A 22,534-nucleotide genomic window follows, 5' to 3' on the forward strand; every position below is an offset into this window, starting at 1 on the left:
TTTCAGTATCTTCTACCTTCCATTTCAATTATATCTACTCAATTATTTTACTCATTTTCACTTTTCATTAACTTCTAATTTTCATTACATTTACCCAATTTTGTACATCATTGTACTAAATATAGTTATTCAGGTCTACTTAATTTTTTTACTGACTTGTACTCAATTCATGAAGTATATTTTACATGATTTTTATATTTTTTTTATATTTACTCAATATTTTTAAGTGTAAAAATGTTTCACCAAAAGAATTGAGTACAGCACAGTTTTATTTTTTAGAGTGTAGGTATTATTACAGATATGGGGGTTTCTTTTTAGGTCTTTTGTTTCCTATATTTTGCTCCCTTTTTTGTGCATTGCTTAACTTTGTGACCTTATAAGTTATTTGAATACTGTTTTTGCTCTGAAGGTACTGCCACACTAAGCTTAACCACCATTCATTAACCCTGTGGCATTATTTTATACTTACATACTTTTCCCTTAGCTATTGTGTGCAAAAGTTGCTGCTCCTTTTTAATGCTCACTTGATCATTATGCATGGCAATGTGCTTGCTACACTCTGGGTAATCCAACCCATTGTATCAATGTGTGTGTATTTCAAGAACCTACAGTGTATTCCTGCTGTTAAAGAGTAAGAGAAGTTTGTTTTACCTTACAGAGTTAATTAAATTGATATGTAATATTTATCACTTTAGGTGATAACCATGACCATGCAGGTGAAACTGTTTGTATCAAACAGGTTTTAAACAAATTACAGTGAATGTAGCAGATGTACAGTATAAGATGCATAAAAAATAGACAAACCCTCTGTGACATCACTCATAGGTTTTCTATAGTAATTTTAAAACTCAAGTGCGGGAGCTGAGCTCTCCATCTTGGCAGGAGCTGATGCCACCTACAGTAAATCCCGGTTAGACTATGCCTTAACCACAGTTAACACAAGCTAGCTAGCGTAGCTATAGCTTAGACAAAATGCTAAGATGGTTTGCATTCATTTATATAATACTTTGCATTTGATTGAACTCCATCATCCATACCCTACATGTCATCCTGTGTCAACTCCTACATTCCCTGCAGTACTGTAACTTGAACTACAATGATTTCAGTTAGCTGGTTAGCCAAAGTTATTCATAATCACTTTAGAGACAGATAGTAGTTTGACAGTCCAATCAGCTACACCTCTAATTGTGCATAATTTTATGGATTAATATAATTTAAACTGATGAGCTACATAAAAAAAATCACCCCTGTACAGTTTTTATAAATGGGAAATCTAGCCATGGAGACCAAAAGATTTTTTTATTTGTTTATTTCTGTTGTAATGTTGGATATTTTAACATGAGACTCAATGAAGCTTTTAAAATCCTTTTAGTGGTCATTTGGGCAACTGCATATTTTGGCACTTCTGCATTGGACTTATTTTTCAGAACTGGAGGTTGCCCCTTTGCCTTCATCCCTGGAATAGCCTTCCTGGAGCTGCACTGGAGGCATAAACCCTGCCATTCCAAAAGTGGTGCTTAGATGATGGTGTCAAATATCAGTCCAAATTTTCTTATTAGTAATTAAGTGGTTTAAGCTATAGTGATAGTGAAGGTCTACTCTGCTACCCCTAAAAATAACTCCACTAGTAAGTATCCTCAGGCCCTGTGCCTGCCATAATCTCTTCATAGCTCACAAAAAATCTTGAGATAGGTTGGGGAGCAAAGTACTGTATACACTGTTACATCGATCATTCTCAGAGAAAAAATAACAATGCCAAGCTTGGAGCAGTCTTCGACATGGGACAACGTTAGTCTGAATGCCATGATATGCGGCCCTGGAATTGAGTAACACCTGAAGCAAGAGTGTGTAATAGAATGTTTCGAGTATAGGACGTTAAAAAGTTTAAGCTCTTGTCTAGTTATTTGGTGCCAAGAATATTAAAGGCGATGTCATTGTGTTGCTCTGTTTTCTCCACTTGTTAATGACACACTTGACCATGTTTCATTATAAAGTAATTTATGTAACAAATTTTAATAAATAATACAACAGAGAGCAACACATTTGTGACAGAACTGTAAAGAGAGAACTACAAGCAAGATTCATGCAAAGTGCTGGCATTCAATAGCAAGTTGCTATTTTAAGGTTACATTTTGTAGAAAAATGAGAAAGTACATGAAATTAATTAATTAAATATACTTCAGTTTCAGCATCAAATCAAACAAACAAAACTGCGCAAAAAGGAACTCAATTAATTAAAAATGAAATTAAATTTTACAAAGATTGACCTAAACATACTACAAAGAAACACTTTTTATGACTGGAGACTTTCTATAGTTTAAAATAACCATAAAAACTATAATTGTTATTATGTTTTACAATTGTCATCACTTTTAATATTTAATTGCCCAGCCCCATCCTACCCAATCACTGGTCCCAAGAATAGATACAATGAGAGGGTTGTGTCAGGAAGGGCAGTCCACGTAAAATTTGCGGCAAGTTGTTGTGCGGATTGATGGTCAGCTGTGGCGACCCCTCAACAGGAGCAGCCAAAAAACTAACAACATACACTACCACTTAAACTTTTGAAATCACTTGCAAACTTCTTTGTTTGGTGATTTGATTTCTACATTCTAGAATTTTAAAACTATGAAATTACACATATGAAATTAAGTAATTATGTAAGGACAACAGTCAGTTATTTTGAGATATGGAGGTCACCCTTTCTTGCAAGAATGAAATCATTTCTCCATGATGAAACTGCATCTCAGATTAGAGCCATTATAAAGGATTTACATAAGTAGTGTAGCAGATACAGCTCAGTATCAACTGTTCAAAGGAGATAATTGTGTATTTTGGATGCCTTCAGCAATGCTTTACAGTGTAGAAAGAAATAAACATCAGGATTGAGCATGGAGTTAGAAATACTGGTCCAAACGTGCGGTAGTGTGTGTGTGTATATATATATATATATATATATATATATATATATATATATAGGTCTTACTAGGTCTAGGTCTAACTATATATATATATATATATATATATATAGGTCTATATAGGTCTAGGTTTAACTATATATATATATATATATATATATATATATATATATATATATATATATATATAATGTGTGTGTGTGTGTGTGTGTCAAGTTAAAAATTGGTTCAGCAGTTCACATGAATTAAATTATCAACCATTTAATTAATAATGATGGAATCTGGACAATGCAAAACTATTTAATTTAACCTTTAACCATTGTACTTATCTGGACTGGAAATTTATTTTAGTTCCCCACACTATACTATACAGTTTGAGTAAATTTCCATATCATAATAGTCATTGCCTACATCACGTCTTTGTTTAACAGAATGAACAGTAATGGGATTATTAACCCACTCCTCTGAAACCCCCTTTTGGTCCAAATTGGTTTCTGCGTCTTCATCATGGGCCTCGTCATCTGTCTCAGTAACTTCCTGGGGACTCCTATATGTTTTTCTGGGATCTACAAATTGATTGTATCAACATACACACAAATTTACTGCATTATTTACTTATATGAAAAGACATACAGTTAGACCTTGGATTGCGAGCATAATTCGTTCCGGAAGCTTGCTTGTATATCAAAACACTCGTATACCAAAGCAAATTTCCACAACCCAAATAATATTCATATTTAAATTATACAAAATATAAAGTAAAAATTAACAACAACAAATTAACCTGCACTTTACTTTTGAAAAGAATCGTGTCTGTAGTGATTGAGACCAGAGGGAGGGGAGGAGGAAGAGAGGGAAGAGGGGGGCGGATCTCCTGTTTAGAACACACACACCTGTGTGTTCACACATACACACACAAGCACATATCAGTCTACCAGTAAAGACCAAGCGCGCGCACACACACAGGCACATGGACACGCACTAGAAAGCTTGCAGACGAGGGGGGGTAGGTGGCTCACGGAGACTTTCACTCGCACAAAAGCACACACACACACAATAAAAATTGCTTTATGCGCACACACACGTGGTCACAATGTTATAGTAAACAGTATAGACTGTAATAAACAATGAGAACGAACATGGGAAACGATTACCCACAATGCTGCTCGTATTTCATGACCTCGCTCGTTTACTGAGTTAAAATGTTTTTTTTTTATTTTGCTCATTATGCAAAACACTTGCAGACCAAGATATTCGCAATCCAAGGTATAACTATATTCAGTTTCTATAAAATCAACAACAAAATATGAAGAATAAAACCATCTGTGTCGTGCTGTTATGGAAAAATATTCAATCAATGTTGAAAATATATGTTGATTACATTCTAAATATTTTAGTCCTCTTGTGCCTTGGTAATATACAATTCATCAGCCTCTATTTTAATAAAAAAAAAAATTCATCTATTATACGTATTTGTTGTGTAAGATATGTAACAAAACCTATTTTTGTTCTTACTTTTTTTATAGCAGTTAGAATCAGTTGTTCCTTTACCAGTCTCATAAAATTTGTAGCCTCTCTTGCATCAAAAGAAAAATGTCTTTGCATAAACTTTTATAATGGTTTTACAAGTACAAACATGAAAAATCTGAAAAAATGTATGTGACATGTACGCATACAAGTCTCTGTTTAGGCTGTTACTACAGAAACAGCAACATACTTTAGTGAGCTTGAAAAGCTTAGATTTTCCGTCAAACTACTGTCAGACCAATTATTAAAAGGAAAATAAGCAATAAATAAAAGTGCAATGGCCCTGTGGTATGAAACAAATTTGTCCGTATTTGAAATTGTATTATATTGAAATTTACCTCCTTTTTGTGTCGTCACAAAGCGAATGATGACTAGAGCTAAGATGAGAAGTCCTGCAATCACTCCAACACGAATGTAGGGAGCCAGAGATGCTGAAAGAGAAATTATCCCCATCACACACACACATACAAAAAAAAAAAAAAGCAGAACAAATTTATCTTATTATACCTATTACAGTGATGAACAGGGGGTCAGTGGGAGGGGAGGTAAAGGAGCGTGAAGACACGTTAACTTCATAAGTACAGCTGTAGTTTCCCTGATGGACAAAATCTGCCTCAGGAAAAAAAAAGATAGCTGAGTGGTTAACAGCTGACTGAGTCCTGGTGATGTTTGATCCACTGAGCTCCAAGTTGAAGGAACCTCCTGGATACTGAGGGTCAGTGGAACAGATGATGAAAAAGTTATATTCCCTCATTATTTCTGGTCCATGAGATCCCAAAGAAAACCACCCATCAGCAGCACTGAAGGAGATGTTGGGTTGCTGCAAGTTCACTAAGAAAACAAAACAAAACATAAGGCAGGTTTTCTCAGGAAGCTCAGTTATTGTAAAATCCAAACATTGTCACTTACTGTAATTTTACTTATTGTAAAATTCAGACATCGTCCCTTACCCACAGTGATGGTAATGGAGCTGCTCCTGGATGATATAGAGTTACTTTCCCTGTATGTGTAGTCACAGGTGTACTGGCCCTGATGTGATTCATCTACAGTCAGAGTAAATGTTGTTGTAGTCTCTGCAGTTTGCTTCTTTATTAATGTCCTAGTTTTATACAAACTGAAGTCTACAGAGATGCATGTTGTGCTGGGTGTGGAACATCTGAACTGAAGGACTTCTCCAGGTGAGACCACAGAGTTTGGGGAGATCCGAGTCAGTGTGGGACTTTGCAAATCTTATAATAAAAATATTATAAATACATTAATGTTTATTATTATTATTATTACCATTATATAACTGTAATTAATATATATATATTTATACTATATTAATATATATAATCTTACTAGAGCACACGACTCCAGCATCTTCATTTTGTCCACAATTCTTATTTATAAATCCTCTGTATGAGCACTGATCTATGTAGCTCTCAGTTCCAGTACACTGAACATCATCCAGCCAGGTTGGTTCACTTCCCTGACCAAAGCGGGCATTATGAGGAGCGCTGACTGCTTTACCACATCCAAGCTGTCTACACACCACCTCTGCATCCTTTAAGTCCCAGTCATCATCACACACTGTTCCCCACTGGGCTTTGTGCTGGATCTCCACAAAAATATATCCTAACAACCTTTCGTCAAACAGAATCTTGACAGTTTTATTGCCCCTTTGGGATTTTTTTTTTATGACCCTAGGAATGTGCAGGGAGGTGGTGCTCGATAAAAGGGGTTAGTAACGGTGCTTATGCGTTAGACATCGTTTCATTTTTTTTTATGTTGATGTGAGAAGTTGATTTTTTAATTATTACTAATATTATTACCAGTGGAAAAATGAACGCTCATGAGGGTATAATTTCTGAGTTGCCTTTGACGGTTGTGTGTGAATCGTCTTTAACTAGGGCTCCGAAGAAACGCTTTATGTATCTGCGTCGAACTCAGCGCCCGCCGCGTGATTCGCTTCGGGAAGAGATGAGTCTGGATCAGGGGCGTAAGTGGGGCTTTGTGTTTAAATACTTAGACGGGGAGATGTTTTTTTACCAACTGGAGAACGGTGAAACATTTAACCCCTGTGTTGAAAAAACAACGATCACATCGAACGACTGGGGTGTGTTGAGTTTACTGATTATTAGTCTACTTAAAGAAAGGAACGAGAACAAAGGATCCTTACCAGAGAGTGAGAACCTAAATCTGTGGGACGAGATTGAAGAAGAAATTCCTGTTGATGAAACAACAACGGCTACAAAGAGTGTGGTGGTGGAAAACGAATCTAAGAAAAGACTGATGAGAATAATATGGGAGACAAAAGCATCAGCTACGGGAAAATGGTTCTACCGCGTGAGTTGGGGTTTGACCAGCAAGAACGAGCCTGAGGGTTCGGTGACCGTGGAGCGCTTCAACACCGAGTGTGGTGTTTTTCACACAAGTCTGAGCATCCCTGTCGACGCCTGGATCCGAATGCACGAAGTTTTCGGCGGACGAATCACAGGACTTTTCCACAGGAGTCGTGATTGGATGGATCAGCTCGTGACGAGACGCGCTCTCTCCTTCTAACTCCGCCTCTTCTTTAGGTGGTTACTTTAAATCCCTCTAGTTTCACAGCCTCGGAACATCCGTAAAGTTATCCGAATTTATGTCATCGGTGTCATGGCGAGCGACTCAACACAAACTTCGATGCCTGAAAGTCAGCCGTGTGATTGGGAGGGCTGCGAGTGCGCGACGGTTACGGTGCGTGACAATGATGAGCCGGACGGATGGCTTTCCACTTTTCATTTGGACGCGATAAAAACTGTGGTGACAAGGCTGTTGAGTATAGTCTTGTATCGCTACCGAGAGGAAACCTGCTACGGCTGTATCGTAGACCATCCTAGCCAGAAACACCACGAGTGTCTGTGGGGTTTTACGGACGAATTTTTCCAAAATAACTTTGAAGAAGTGCGTAAGAGACTATGGACTGATCGATTTATTCCGTCCATCCTACGCTTTCTGGAAGCCTGCAGTCTGTCTCCAGCGGACGAGACCAAACTGCGCGCGGTGTCCGAGACCTATCTACACGAGTTGAGAACCACCGAGGGCGTCGAAGAGACGCTTATACAAATACAGAGTGCGTTAACCGGACAGGACGATACAACGCCAAAGAACCGAAGCTTAGAAAAAGTTGTGAACTTTTGGTACGGGAACGACGTCTGAAGAAGATGGGTAACTGCTTGAGAAAATGGAGTTCGTATATGCACGAGTATCTGGTGATCAGCGAGTTGCAGAGACTGGTGGTTAAAGTAATCGAAAACAGAGTCGACGACGCTTTAAAGTTTAAATCCAATTTCAACTGTGTACCCGGCGAGGTAAAGAGATTCGAAGAGATTCTATGTATTATTAAATCTGTAACCGGTTCTACATACTGGGACGAGCTTGTGCAGGCTGTATTACACATGAACGAGAATTCCCCAGTTATTACTTTTTGTAAGATTATTGATGTTTTGAATGAAAAAGAAATGAACATGCATCATATGTTTACACTTTATGCGTTGTTTATCGATATTATGGTTATTTTTTTTAAAAACAATCATTCTGTAGACGTTGTTAACGACTTGCGGAAAATACATGATGCTGTTTTATATAGAAATGGCAATATAATCCTTATACAAGCTTTGAACGTAATCAAACGCTAATAATAATATTACTACGTGATTATTCTTCTTTTTGTTTTTTTTTGTTGTTTGTCTGTTTATATATATATAAATATATTCCTTATAAAAGCTTTGAACGTAATCAAACGCTATTAATATTACTACGTGATTCTTCTTTTTTTATATATATATAAATGTAATCCTTATACAAGCTTTTGAACGTAATCAAACGCTGTTAATATTACTACGCGATTCTTCTTGTATGTTTTTTTTATGTATTCCTTACACAAGGTTTGAAGGGATACGTGATTTTTTTTCTTCTTGTATGTTGTTTTTCTGAAAATAAAGGATATTCTTTTTTAACTCTCATGTCTTCTCATGTCACCTCCTAATTGAGCATTTAGCAAAAATAAAGGATATTCTCACAGCGTGTAAGCAAACTTTCTAAGGGTCATAAAAAAAAAAACACTCACACCTCCTAATTGAGCATTTAGCTAAATAAAGGATATTCTCACAGCCTGTAAACAAACTTCCTAAGGGTCGTAAAAAACACACTCACACTTCCTAATTGAGCATTTAGCAAAATAAAGGATATTCTCACAACATGTAAACAAACTTCCTAGACGAGTGATAAAGCTAAATGGGTCATAAAACACTTTAGAGTGTCATAAAACATGAATCGGTTTTAAGCCTAACAGATCTTTTTTAAAAAAATAAAAAAAATAAAAACTCACACACCTTAAACGACAAGAGTAGACGGAGTCTTAACCATAAACACTCACTCGGATCAAGGATAAAGTTAATCGGATAGAGAGAGAGAGATGTCTCGAAACCTCGATAGGCTGATGGAAAAAATATATTACGATCCATCGCACCCCGCTAGTTTCGGAGGGGTGCAGAGGCTGCATATGGCCGTACAGAACGAGTCTGGGCAGAAAATAAATATCAAGAGGGTTAAGGATTTTCTAGCCGAACAAGACGCGTACACACTCCATAAAACGGCCAGGACGCGATTTCCGCGAAATAGAGTTTTTACTTCAAGACCTCTCAATCAGTTCCAAGCAGATCTCTGTGATATGCAAAAACTGGCGTCCTATAACGACGGTTTTAAGTATTTACTGACGGTGATAGATATTTTTTCAAAGAAAGCATATGTAAGAGCTATAAAGAAAAAATCAGCTACCGAAGTAACCTGCGCCTTTGCGTCGATTTTAAAAGACAGCGGGATTCCACGTTTCCTTCAAACTGACAAGGGGAGCGAATTCTACAATAAAACCTTTCAAACTTTATTGAAAAAGAATAATATCACGCTTTTCAGCACGTCCAGCGATGTGAAAGCGTGCGTGGTCGAGAGATATAATCGGACGTTGAAATCGAAACTCTTTCGCTATTTTACCGCTAAAAACACTTTAAGATACATTGACGTGTTGCAGGATTTCGTCAATAGCTATAATAACACCTACCATTCCAGTATAAAAATGACCCCTATGCAAGTGACCTCCGAAAACACTTCCCAAGTTTTTCAAAACCTCTACGGTACGTTCCCTCTACGGCATAAGAAAAAATTAAAGATGAATTTTAAAGAGGGCGACCTGGTCAGAATATCCAAGCTGAGAGGTGTTTTCGAGAAAAAATATACACAGAGTTTCACGGACGAGATATTTAAGGTATCCGAATGCATACCGCGTTTCCCTCCCGTGTATAGATTAAAGGATTACGACGGTGAAGCGTTAGAGGGTACTTTCTACGAGGCCGAATTACAGAAAGTAAAGGTCGCAAAAGACAGAGTCTTTCAAATAGAAGAAATTCGGGGTGAGCGTATGATAAGGGGGGTGAAACATTATCTAGTGAAATGGCGAAACTGGCCTGAGAAATTCAACAGCTACGTGAAAGCCTGCGATCTGATCAATGTATAAAATATCAAACTCGAGGATGCAGTATCATTCACGCTATGGAACGCTCAAGCAGAGAGGCTTTTTACATCACCTTACCCTCGAACGCCAGCTACGACGTGTTTAAAAATAATACAAACTCGAGTTTTCGTGTCGACCTGGCGAAGCATATTGTCCTTGACGGTGCTTGGGAAGTGGCGCTAACCGATGTATCATATTCGCATTCCTGGCATAACCTGCCAAGAGAGGGAGCGGAATTTACGTGGATAGACACATGGGAACACGGAGGCCGCGGTGGCGCCGACGAGCTGGATTTGAGCGCCTTTACCCCGCACAGAGCAAAAATAAAATACGGTGTTTATGAAGATAAAGATCACCTCATGAAAACTCTGAACGAGGAGTTTAGACTGATAGGATGTGACGTTGGGTTGAGCTTTAACAGAAACCTACAGAGTTTCCAATGGATGGGGAGCGGGCGCTATCGTCTGCGTTTTACAGCGCCTCTGTGTTTCATGTTAGGTGTGAAGCCTGCTAAATGGTTTACGACAGGCCCAGGACCAAAAATTTCCCCATTTCCCGCCGACATGAAAGCGGGATTTTATCATCTCTATTTCTATACAGACGTTATCACCCCTCAGATTGTAGGTGACGCATACGCGCCTCTGCTCCGCGCGGTTAAAATAGAGGGTAAATATGGTGATGTTATCACTCGCTCGTACGGCACTCCCCAATACGTACCAGTGGCTAAGAACCATATTGAAAACATACACGTGGAGATTAAATCTGATCAGAATAAACAAGTAGTCTTCACCTACGGTAAGACGATACTCACGCTCCATTTCAGGCCTATTAAAACGTCAATATGGCCTCGTTAACTTACAGAGCGGACCCCAGGCGCTTTGTAACTTACTATGAAAACCAGGTAGGAGGCTTACCGGGGTTTACCGGCGCCCCGGTTATGTACGGACGAGGAGTCGGGTCGGTTTTTTCGAGACTGTTTCGTTTTATAATACCTCTGGTAAAAAAGGGTTTTAGCGTTGCTAAGCCTCATCTAAAAACAGCTGCTAAGGGCATCGCCTCGGACGTGATTAGCAGAGCCGTCAGGAAAACAGGCGAAGGTTCGGGAGATCAGGAAGGGTCAGGAATCGGAATTCTATCTCGGAGAGCTCTAAAACGCCCGCCCGGTCAGCGTGTATCAAAGTCTAAAAAACGAAGAGTATCTAAGAAGAGGAAATCAGTTGGTGAAAGTAGATCTGCGGGAAGGAGGTCGACGGCGAGGTCTAGAGACATATTTCAGAGTTGAAAAAAAAAAGAAACAAAAAATCAGTCATGGCTCTTTTACACGAGAAATCGGCCGAATGCGCCATGACGGAGCTTGATTTATTTTCGGCCCCTATGACCCAGCTCTCTATCGAAGAGAGCCAACGCATAGAGATTCAACCTTTATCCGCAATAACCGATAGAGGTCCGATAGAATTCATAATAAACGGTAGCGGACATCAATATCTGGACCTTTCTGAAACATTATTATTTTTAAGATTAAAAATTACTAATCCAGACGGATCTGATATCGCACCCGACGCGCCCGTGGGGCTAGTGAATTACCCCTTAAACACAATTTTTTCACAATGCGACGTTACACTGGGAGACCGATTGATCTCCCAAGCCAGCGCCACGCATCCTTACAGGGCTATTATAGAGACTCTGCTGAATTATTCAGAGGACACTCTGAAAAGTCAATTCAGCGCCGGTCTGTTTTACAAAGACACAGCGGGAGCCATGGATTCAGTGGTGGTGATAAACGGCCCAAATCGAGGCCTTGTTCAGAGGGCCCGATTCAGTCAGGAATCTAGGGAGATTCATCTGCTAGGCGCCCTTCATGCAGACATTTTCTTCTGCGAAAGGCTCCTATTAAACGGTGTGGATTTGCGAATCAGGCTGATTCGCTCTAGCGAAGAATTTTCCCTCATGCATCCGAGCAATCGTATTTACCATCTAAAAATACTGGGAGCGTCTCTCTTTGTCAAGAAGGTCTCGGTCGCCGCCGCTGTACGTTTAGGTCACGAGACGGCCTTGGCACGAGGCAATGCCTTGTATCCTATTTCGCGTATAAACGTGAAGACCTACTCGATCCCTGAGAATTCCCGCGTATGTAACCACGAGAATCTATTTCTAGGGGCTACCCCAAAATACGTGGTGTTGGCGATGGTGAATCACGAAGCGTTCACAGGTAAATGTGACCTTTCACCGTTTAATTTCATGCATAACGACGTCGAATATCTAGCGTTGTGTCAAGACGGTAGACAAATCCCTGCCAAAGCGTTCCAACCTCAATTCAACAACGGCTTGGCCGTCAGAGAGTTTTACAACATATTTACAGCTACAGGAAGACATCTGAAAGATCTACCACTCGCCATCGACAGACAGGATTTCCACGAGGGTTACGCTTTATTCGTTTTTAACCTCAGCCCCTCCGAAGACACAGAGGCTGTTTTTCCTGTATCCAACGGTTCTCTCAGACTGGAGTTACGTTTTCGCACCCCGTTACCTCACACAACCACGCTGATAGTGTACGCGTGCTATAATTCAATTCTTGAAATAAACTCTAAAAGAAACGTCCTACTTGACTATTACTGAGTCTGTACCGACGGGGGAGGAAAAAAAAAAAAATGGCTCTGACGAGCTACCAATGCTGCCTAAAAGTTTTCATCGACCGGCCTATTTCATAGTTAACACGCACCCGCGACACATGCCCGGAGAACACTGGCTCGCTCTCTCTCTGGGCGCCGACGGGGAAGCGAGCTTTTTCGACTCTTTCGGTTTCCCTCCGGACTTTATGTATTACCCAAAAACAATCTTGGATTTTCTGGAAAATCAGAGAGGGGTGAAAAACATTTTCTATCATAACAGACAGCTGCAGAGCCCCGTGTCGGCTGTCTGCGGGGAACATTGCGTGTATTATCTGTGTCATAGGGCATGCGGAGTGGCGTACGAAGACGTGCTATCTTTTTACGGAGATGATGTGATAAAAAATGACAGGATGGTCTCTGAGTTTATGAACAGATATCAGAGTTGTATAAGGAATCGTCGGGCGGTTCTATTTAATCACACTGTCTGCTCTCTAAAGATGTTCACCGAGTGTCATAATATGTAATAGTTTTTTTTTTTTTTTTTTAAAGTGTGTGTGTGTGTGTGTGTGTGTGTGTGTGTGTGTGTGTGTTACACCCCTTTATTTTCTAATATTTTTTTTTCCGTAAACCTATATAGTCAAAAAAGAGTGTGTTATTTTTTTTTTATTTTTTTTTTATAAACCCTGATATGCAGTATAATCAAAAGACTGTGCTATCCTTTTTATTTTATTTCTATTATTTTAGCTTCATTTACCTTGATATATATTCAAAAGAGTGTTACCCACTTTTTTTTTTTATTTCTAATATTTTAGCTTCATTTACCTTGATATATATTCAAAAGAGTGTTACCCCTTTTTTTATTTCTAATATTATTCTTCATATACCTTGATATATATAATTAAAAGAGTGAACATAAAAATACCCCTTTTCAATTTCTATTTTTTATTTCTAATATTATTCTTCATATACCTTGATATATAATTAAAAGAGTGAACATAAAAAAAAAGACATGATATATTGTATTCGAATCAATAAAGATTTTATTTTCAAAAAGGATAAAAACAATGTGTTGTTTATGCACTCAATTCATTCATGAAATATTAAGCCATCGCGGCGAGATATTTGCGAGTCGTCGCTTCTTCCTCTTCTTTTCAAATACCGATAGCGGTGGTGTCTCGGCCATTTTCGCACGCGTTGCCTGATGAGGCGGCGAGGCGGTGGTATCAGCGTCGTAACTTTTACCCGACGAGACGTCCGCGCCACCGTCTTTAAGCGATTCAATGTCCCGCCGCGCTTGGTTGTTGGGGATGATAGACAAGGGGATATTCAGGATCGAGAGTGTCTGTGTAAAGGCGTTCCAACCAGCAGGGCGCCTGATAAGAGACATCTTCCGTGTACTTGTTAAATGTTTCATCAAATCGACTATGTGGGAACCGTTAATCACACGCTTCTTAAAAATAAACTCCCCATTTTCGTTCCACTCCCCAGGCCCTGAGGCCTCTGATATCTTTTGTAAAATATAACCTGCATTCCTTTTGAAACGAGGGTTAACGCAGTCGATAACGTCGTTTAAAATAACGTCTTTCTTTTCTTTCCGGTCCTCGACGCGCCCTTCAGATTCTTTAGGTAAAGTAAGGGTGATCTCTCGAGTCTCCCCTTGCTTCTGTTTCTGAAAATTTAGGTATCTTTGCAGGAGAACGTTGTACTTTTTTATTTTCTCGTCGGGTGATAAGCCTTTCTGATCCAGGATCTCTCTCATCTTCTGATCCAGCTCATTCTCGGCCGTCTCTCTGATATTCTCACCGTGCTTAACCTTGTCGTTTAGTTGGTTTAGTTGTTCAGGGGTGATGAGATACATTTTGCGCGAGGTCATTGTTTTATTTAGAAATAGCACCGCCGATCAGCTGCGCTACGAACGGTAGAGCCGTGGTAAGTAAAGGTAGGAGAAAACCGCCTGTTTGAAGAATTTTTCTTTTCCGCGATACGGGCGTCTTCTTATCGACGATCAGTCTAATGTGCTTCTTCTGTCGCTTGAGTTTATTATACTGTTGTCTCGACACGGGGATATTCCCTTTCAAGAGGTTTAAAGCAATCTCGCACAGAGCTCTAATGACATCAGTTGAACACGTTTCCAATATAGCTTTACGCTGACGCGGAGGAATGGAGACTAAGGATCTGAGCAGGGGCATGTTTCTTTTCATACGAGCAGACATTTTATTATTATTATTTTTAAATGGTTACTTTTTCTTGGGTAAATATACACAAGCCGTCTCTGCGGGTAGTAGACCGGCTCTCAGTCTGAAGCGGTCTGGACAAGAGGGTGTCAAGTCTACTAATAAATAGCCATGGGGGTTATTTGTAGCGTCTTCGTAACTCTCCAAAAAGAAGGCCCTCTGCCTCGGTAATATCTGATTTGCTAATATAGACATCTGTAGCTTGTCACGGGGGTTCTTAAATAAAATAAGATGAGTGCAGTTTAAGTTGAGGGTTCTACTGTATTTACCTTTATGAAAAATGTTCTGAGTCAGAAACATAACGGACATATTCCTGTGATGACGATACTGCGTGAAAATTTTAACAACTTCGGGATGATCGGAGGCTTCCAAAACGACGTCATCCAAAATAATCAGATGATTTTTATCTTGAGGAAAAATTGTTTTATCATCAAACGAATCAGGCAGACCTTCTAAAAATGTTATCCTTTTATTCAAGATTTTTTGCATTTCACTGTACATTGGCTGGAAACACGTGTATATCCATACAATATTATCAGGCTGTGTATCCAAAACATGTTTACAATTTTCCAACACGTTCTTAACAAAGAATGTTTTCCCTGACCCACTGGGTCCCACAACCAGACAGGAAAATGGTAATTTTAGTCTAGGGTCGAAAACCATTTGCTCTGAGACTTCGAGGTGCGACATTCTTTCAGTAACCAAAAGGTAAGCTCGCGCCTCCGGTCAAGAGACGTCTCTTGTCAAAAACGACACGAAACTTTTTATCGATCGAGGAGTTTTTTAAGCGAAAACCGTTCTTCTCGCGAACGATGGTGTGTTGCGGCGTCGTGAGAAAACTCTCGCGTGAACCACCGATATAATCTTCAACGAGGTCTTTCACGGTGTCGAAGTTGATTCTTTGACAACATTCGTACGTCTGTGTGATGCCTTTAACACGCAGCACTACTTTAGACGCTCTAGTCTGATAGGCGTAACTTTTAGGACCGGCAGAAACAAATTCTTTTATCGTATCACCGTCCAACTCGTCCGTTAACTGGCCTAAATAATTCCCCAGCTCGAGAGGGGTCTCGCCTTCTCTGGTTATATAAATCAGGCTGTCGGTGTCATAATACAAGACTCGCTCTTGCAACTGATCCAAATAACCATACAGTGTCATTCGGCCGTAGCCCGTTGTAAAGGCCGCAATAAAAACATTATCTGTTTTGTTGGGGGGAGCGATACAACGCTCGCTGTGCTGCCATTGTAACATCGCTACGTTCTCGTTTAGAAAACTAAAATAGTTAACATTGTAATTACCTGAAAACATGTAATTAAAAAAGATTTCAGGATCGTTTATGAGTTCGGTGTTAATCATGTTAGAACGCTGAGCGAATTTACCCCAGAAGCTGTTCAGACAGAGTTTAGCCACTTGTCTTCTGGCAGGGTTAAAGGCGATTTTGGTGGCGTCTAACAGAATTCCCTGATTACTGTTATAGTCGGCTATGTAACGTTGTTTACCCTCCTCGTCCGTAACCTCCGATGGATATCCGCTTGCCTCTTGTTTACTTTTTAAAAAAGTTTTAATGTAACCCTTGAAAAGGTCGGCACTCTTCTCATTAAAGTGCCATACCTCGGTGATCTCAGCTATTACATAACCCTTGTCTAAGGCTAGAGTAAACTCTGGCGTTACCCAGACCCCTGTCAATGCGCGTTCCTCGTCAGTGTGTGTGCAAGAACCTCGCTGGAAATTCAGGTCGGCGCATGTACGACAGAGAGTAAAAACCAAACGGCCTTGCGCCGATCTATAAGGTAAAACAGGGAAAAATAAACCTCTTGGCGGATAAACTCGAGCTCTTATTAATCCGAAATATTCGCGGGGGTTTCCGAAATCCTTAAAGATTATTTCAGGATGACCCATCGGATACGTGAATGAATAATTTACATAGGGGTAGAGGGACGTCACGTCTACATACCTCACGCTTTCAGAGGGACCCGTCGTGTAACGCAATCTTACGGGGCAGGTCCGGCCACCGTACAGCGCATCGCGGGGGGAGAGCGGCTGAGGGGGATTAAAGCTTTTAAGAAAACTCTGCAGACCTTGATGGGTCTGTTTCATCTCGACCCACGTATGCTCTCTTATAGCTACGACTTTCACCCCGTGCGTATGTTGTAAGCGCCGCAGTTTCTCCTCACTCTCCTCGTTCATGCATTCGTACGTTTTACCCGTTAAAGGATTAACGTCTTGTGGAGAAAAGCATTGCGTACAGCCGTGATAAAAACAACCCTGGAATTCATAAACTGTCGGCACATCGTTTACCACGGAGTAACCATCTACAAAATACCGCCCCAGCTTCTTTTCGCCCGTGTTCAGAGCATGTTGGATAAATATATTTTCGCTGAACATTACCCATTCTAACCATTGAATACCAGCATCCGAATATCGTTTATACTGTTTCCTGTAATCGTCGGGGGAAGGTATAGCGATTGTGCGTTCTCGTAGGAAATGAGTGCAGAAAACAGACATACAGGCCGACGCTATGGTGGCTGACTTAAAGGGATCGACCCCGGCCTCTTCTACAAACTCTTTTCTAAACTTTGAGCAAGCCATCCTGAGTATTTCGGTATCGTTCCTGCAATAATACCTGGCTTCCTCCCTAAAATTGAAAGTCCCCTCACACACGGTGCTATACCATGTCAGAAACTCGCTTCTGTGTTTCTCGGTCATCTGATCGACGCCGTAATATTCGGGGCCAGGGTAAGCACCTACATAGGTCAGATTCCCCTCGGAGCTGAAACGATGTGGAAAATAGCCTTTAACCTTTTCGGAAAAACCCAGGGCTTTTGGAAGCTGCGAGAGAGGGAATGGGAGAAAAGACGCGGAGTCGATAAATTTATGTTTATAATCGGGCTCTGTGAATAGAATCACTTTACTCCCCTGCATAACGATCTCTGGTTTTATGCCAAGGTCGATCATTGCGTTGATTATAATGTACCCGTCGAATCCTTTTGAATTATGAGCGATAAAGATGGCTCGGGTGTAGCAGGGCCTCCTGAAGCGCAGAACGAATTCTTTGGCGCAGTCAACCCCGTCAGCACACCACTCTTTACCCGCCAGTGTTTTTGTGCTCACGAAAAAAGGTGTGTGCGTGCCGTCCCGGCTTGGAAAGGTTTCAAAATCGTAAAACACGATTTTCCTCGTGTAACGTATATCGATGAGCGTAGGGAGTATGTAACACTGGTGCTGGTCTGCTTCTGAAATAAACTCTGTTTTCTGACCGCAAATCTGACACTTGAAGCCTGGACATTCGTGAGGTTTTGAAGGTTTAGTTAAACTCACAGAATACAATCTTTTACACGTTAAGCATTTCTTGACCGTGTCACATTGACTCGCGTAGACACCGGCTCTCGGATGCCAATTTTTCTCCTTATGCATGGTTAAGCAGTAAAGAGAGCGACAGGATCTATTGCACTCGTGACACGTTATATATTCCGGTTCGTGATGGCTGCACCCCGAATCCAGACACACGTTACAATGACCTTCACACATGTGCGACAGAGCATTTTCGTAGCCCTTGTAGCAGAAATCGCAGACCTTACGCACACCTAGAAAAGCCGCGACATTTTTTATACCGTAGTAATGATTCTCAAAGAGAAATAAGAACAACGTGGTGGATTTTTGAGGGGTAGAAGTATGGAAATTAGCCAGTGTCTCTCTCTCATCGGTTCTGTAAAACACTACAATTTTACAATCCAACACACGTTCGAATTTAGGTATGTCTGAAAAAGATACAGGGGTATGCTCAGACAATCCCGCTTTTATCTGAATCTCCCGACCGAGCGTTTGGGCTGCAGCATCAGTGATCTCGGGTTGAATCAAATGAGCTAGGTTGATGGCGAAGCATAACTGATCGGACGGATTTTCTACTAAATAGAGCAATCTCTGCTTCTTTTTAAGGATTTCACAGTCCAACGTTTTTTTCAACAACCTCTTCCCCCCGCCCCGATGATTTCTAACAATCTGAACAACAAGCTCTAGGGTCTTATCGCATAACACCGACATGTTAGATTGAACTAAGCGGTCTAGTAAATCCTGGAAAACCGACAGATCGGCTCCTTCGGAGACTTGTAGCATGGAAGAGAGACCGTTTCTCAGACTCTCGCCTCTTAACTCTAGCTGTATCACGTCTCCCTCCTGAGCGTATGAAAGCGCTTTATTGACTATGTCAAACACGCCACCCATCACGTCCCCGTAAAAAGAGCCGTAATCTGCTACCTCGCTCTGCGGCAAATTTAATAACTGTCTTATTTCTATATTATTAAATCGTGACCTCGTCACCACCCGGGGTTCGTCTGAGGCAGTCTCCGATGGGTTATTAGCGCTACTTTGATCATTAGAGCATGGGGGATTAGCGGGGGGTTCTACTACCGAGGTGTCGAGATCGTCACCTCCTCTTCCTATTTGCTCTGTTTCGAGCCTCTGGATAATGTCTACCGTTGAGTTTACGGAATGAGAAGGGGGAGAAACAGAACAGGGTTGATCTGTGGAAGCTTCCTGCATAAGATTGTTTATGCTTGCCAAATGAAGTAACGTGTTTTCTATTTGCGCGAGTCGTGAAGCTAAAGACTCGGGCTCGTTATCTGATAATAATTGGTGATGCGCGTGATCTGTTGATGTCTGTGATTGGTGATGTTGCACGTCCTCATTTACAGACTCGGGCTGTCGGAGGGATTTTAGCTGCTTTATTAATCACTGATATTCTATTTGCTGCTGATGATTCGTTGTAGAGGTTACCTCGTCATCTTCCGAGCCGTGTAAACCGTTTGTTAACTGTAATAGCGCAGCTTCTATTTCAGAAAGCTGAAATGTCAGAGACTCTTTATCTGTTTCATTGTTTATAGAGTTTGTGTTATGAGTATTTACAGAGTCTGGACGGTGAAGGGATAATATCTGATTTATTAACACTTGATATTGTTGCTGATCCGCAGCGTCGGTGGTAGGAACCGAGGGAACGTTTATTGATAGTGTGTGTAACTCTGGTTGGGGACCCCGTGAATCAGACAAAGACGACGTCAAAGAGTGTTGGTTATCATTATTTACTAGCTCATTTTCCATATCTAACATTTCTGTAAAGTCAATGGTAGCAACATCAACATCATCAACATTTACATGAAAGGCCATACTTTTCAACACAGTTTAAACACAAAAATAAAAAACACCCTGGTACAGAAAAAAAAATCAACGGAGAAGCGAGTGCAAAGTTGCGCTAAACGTAATACCGATTGCCCAGAGAACCTCTTCCCTCGGAGGCTGGTGATAACGGCGATACGGTGCTGAAACGCTCCTGTAGCTCAATCTTCTTCTTCTTCTTCGTCGAATATGACTCTCTATGTAGGAATATCAGAAGCGCCAGAAATTAGGTTGTGGAATTTTTTTTTTTCTACTCATGTGATAAAGATACAGCCCCTGGGGGAAAAACTCACCGTGTGATGATGAGGATGAAGAGGGCGAAGCCGAAGTTCTTCGACGACGACTTGGTCGGGATCTTTCGCTTAACCCCTCTTGTTCACCTCGAGCTTGAAGAGGAAGCGCACCCGGCAAGGAGCTGCTTTTAGCCCCGTTCAAGGTTTGCTCGGAGACCTCCGCTCCTCCTGCTGTAGACCCGTTCAAAGTTTGCTCGGGGGCTTCCGCCTCCCCTGATGTTGTCACCTCTAAGGGTTCGGGCTCAAGGACGCTCATCAGCTCAACGTCTTCTACTACCAATGAAGGAAAAAAAAAGAAAAAAAGAGTAACCTTTTTTTTTTTCATTGCATCAACATAAAAATAAAATAAATAAACGAGTAGAAAATAACCCACCGTAACTAGGATCAGATTGCCTCTGTAGATGAGGCGGACCAGACGTTTTATCGGATATTCCGTCAGCAGCAGTTTCTGAAACATCATATAGGTTAATATTTTAGGTTAATATATATATATATATATATATATATATATATATATATATATATATCCCCTCTAAATCACGGTAAACTCACCGATAACCTTAGGCGTAGATCGCGACGGCTCCGTTGTTTTAAAAATCAACGTTTCTAATTCTAAAAAAAAAAAAAAAGTGAAATTCAGTTTAGCTACAACAACAATCTCTCTAGAAGGTAAAAAATAAATAAATAAATAAATATATATACACAAATACATAAGAGAAAAAAAAAACTCACCGTCTTGCCAGCCGGCTTCTGATACAACGTCGTAAGAATCAATAGTCAGGTTGTTTACTGCGGAGTTTAAAACGAATTCTTTTTTTTTAAAAAAAAAAAGGACAACATAAAACTAGTGTAGATAAATAACATTTGAATCTAGTCTCTACCTGGAGCCATAGCGAAGACGCGAGAAGCGAAGACACGTTGTTGTGCAGACCCACGGAGAAATGCCGGAGTTTTTTTGCGGCTTCGCTCAATTGTAGGTTTTTTTTTATACAACCTCATAGCACACCCTCGAGAACATAAAACATAAACGGTCGTAAAATAAACGTCAAGAACTTTTGCGCTACCTTGTTATTTCTTTAACATACAAGTCTACCCAATGGCCATAATCGCTCCCTAGAGATCGATCATAACATAGTGGTTGTTAACACTAACGGTGAAAGTTTTTTCTTAAAGTTATAAAAAATAGCATGTTTTATATATATTTTTTTTATTTTTATTTATTTTTTACTCTAGTTTTGACTTATAAGTATAGGTAAAAAAAAAAACAGTTAGGCCTACAACCCATCTCCTTAGAGCGACGCCCTGCTCACCATCAGAGCATTTCTGTCCCATTAGGTCGTAAGACATTTTACCTTGATATTTCACGGATCCTGGCTCGCTTCTCTTTCTCTTATTAGTATTTTATTTCAGACACCTTCTTTAGCTCTAATTGTTTTAAAAAAGTTGTAAAACTATTTTTTTTATTAGTGAAAAAAAACATAAGCTTTCAGATGAACGTTAGAGAAACTTACTTTAAAAAAAAAAAAAAAAAAAAAAAAGAGGAGGCGGAGTTTCGTCACGCACAGATCCGGCCAATCGCGGCATCTGAAGGGAAGGCCATTTCGTTTCGTTCAGTCGCTCGACAAACTCAGCGCTCATTCCGTACCATACGAGACAACGCTGATCACGCCTCGCATGCGTATAACATCGGACAAGCTCACGCCGCAATAGTTTTTCCTTCTCAAAGGTTCAGGGCTCTCACCCTCCGGTAACGCTTATTCTTCTTCTTTTTTAAAAAGTAACTTTAAAAAAAGTAACAAGTTCTATTGGCCTCAGTCATTTAAAGTGATGCACGTTTTTTCTTATCACACTGAATAAACGTTTCCATGTTCTCCCGTTGGTAATAAATACACTTCCCCGTCTTAATAGTTAAGCACAAACATCTTGAAATGAGTTCACACACTAAGCATGTTGTTTCAAAAAATAAAACAAAAACACACTGAACAAATTCTTACAAAAAGTAAATGAAAAAAACGTATATGAAATAAATAAAATAAACGATGATTAAATAAATGAGTAAATACGTACATAAATAAAAATAAATGAAATAAGTGAATGTCTAGGAATGCTTAGGTGAAACACCCCCACCCCTCCCTGCACATTCCTAGGGTCATAAAAAAAATCCCAAAGGGGCAATAAAACTGTCAAGATTCTGTTTGACGAAAGGTTGTTAGGATATATTTTTCTCCACTCGACCACAACAGTTACTCGCAC

The 22,534-nt window shown here is 40.2% G+C and overlaps 2 protein-coding genes across 3 annotated transcripts in view; both read right to left on the reverse strand.

Moving 5' to 3' along the window:
* Positions 1-22,534, reverse strand: part of LOC128544935 (deleted in malignant brain tumors 1 protein-like) — a 217,951-nt gene that overhangs the window by 20,325 nt on the left and 175,092 nt on the right. Inside the window, exons 18-24 of the mRNA XM_053515248.1 lie at positions 20,675-20,729; positions 20,282-20,554; positions 16,774-18,097; positions 13,744-13,957; positions 5,787-6,039; positions 5,396-5,674; positions 4,953-5,276 (exon numbers count right to left, since the gene is read on the reverse strand). Of these exons, the coding sequence (XP_053371223.1) occupies positions 4,953-5,276; positions 5,396-5,674; positions 5,787-6,039; positions 13,744-13,957; positions 16,774-18,097; positions 20,282-20,554; positions 20,675-20,729 (2,722 nt within the window). The remainder of the gene's footprint in view (positions 1-4,952; positions 5,277-5,395; positions 5,675-5,786; positions 6,040-13,743; positions 13,958-16,773; positions 18,098-20,281; positions 20,555-20,674; positions 20,730-22,534) is intronic.
* LOC128544329 (uncharacterized) lies at positions 19,561-21,313 on the reverse strand. 2 transcript variants are annotated; one of them, XM_053514336.1, is made up of 6 exons: positions 21,163-21,313; positions 21,014-21,070; positions 20,834-20,893; positions 20,655-20,729; positions 20,282-20,551; positions 19,561-20,185 (listed from the first exon to the last, which is right to left on the reverse strand). In XM_053514336.1, exons 1-6 carry the CDS (start codon positions 21,278-21,280, stop codon positions 20,037-20,039), a joined length of 729 nt encoding a protein of 242 aa, XP_053370311.1. In that variant the 5' UTR covers positions 21,281-21,313; the 3' UTR covers positions 19,561-20,036. The 2 variants fall into 2 exon arrangements, with proteins under 2 accessions (XP_053370311.1, XP_053370310.1); XM_053514335.1 differs by having other exon boundaries at positions 20,282-20,554; positions 21,163-21,310.

Source organism: Clarias gariepinus, chromosome 16, assembly GCF_024256425.1.
Source record: "Clarias gariepinus isolate MV-2021 ecotype Netherlands chromosome 16, CGAR_prim_01v2, whole genome shotgun sequence".
In the NCBI taxonomy this organism is placed as follows: domain Eukaryota; kingdom Metazoa; phylum Chordata; class Actinopteri; order Siluriformes; family Clariidae; genus Clarias; species Clarias gariepinus.

What these genes read in the sequence shown, in the direction of transcription:
- LOC128544329 (XM_053514335.1), bottom strand. Translation starts at nt 21,280, where the DNA reads ATGAGGTTGTATAAAAAAAAACCTACAATTGAGCGAAGCCGCAAAAAA. An exon ending in CGTCTTCGCTATGGCTCCAG is followed by an intron (nt 21,071 to 21,162) that starts GTAGAGACTAGA and finishes TAAACTCCGCAG; the next exon opens with TAAACAACCTGACTATTGAT. An exon ending in ATCTACGCCTAAGGTTATCG is followed by an intron (nt 20,730 to 20,833) that starts GTGAGTTTACCG and finishes ATGATGTTTCAG; the next exon opens with AAACTGCTGCTGACGGAATA.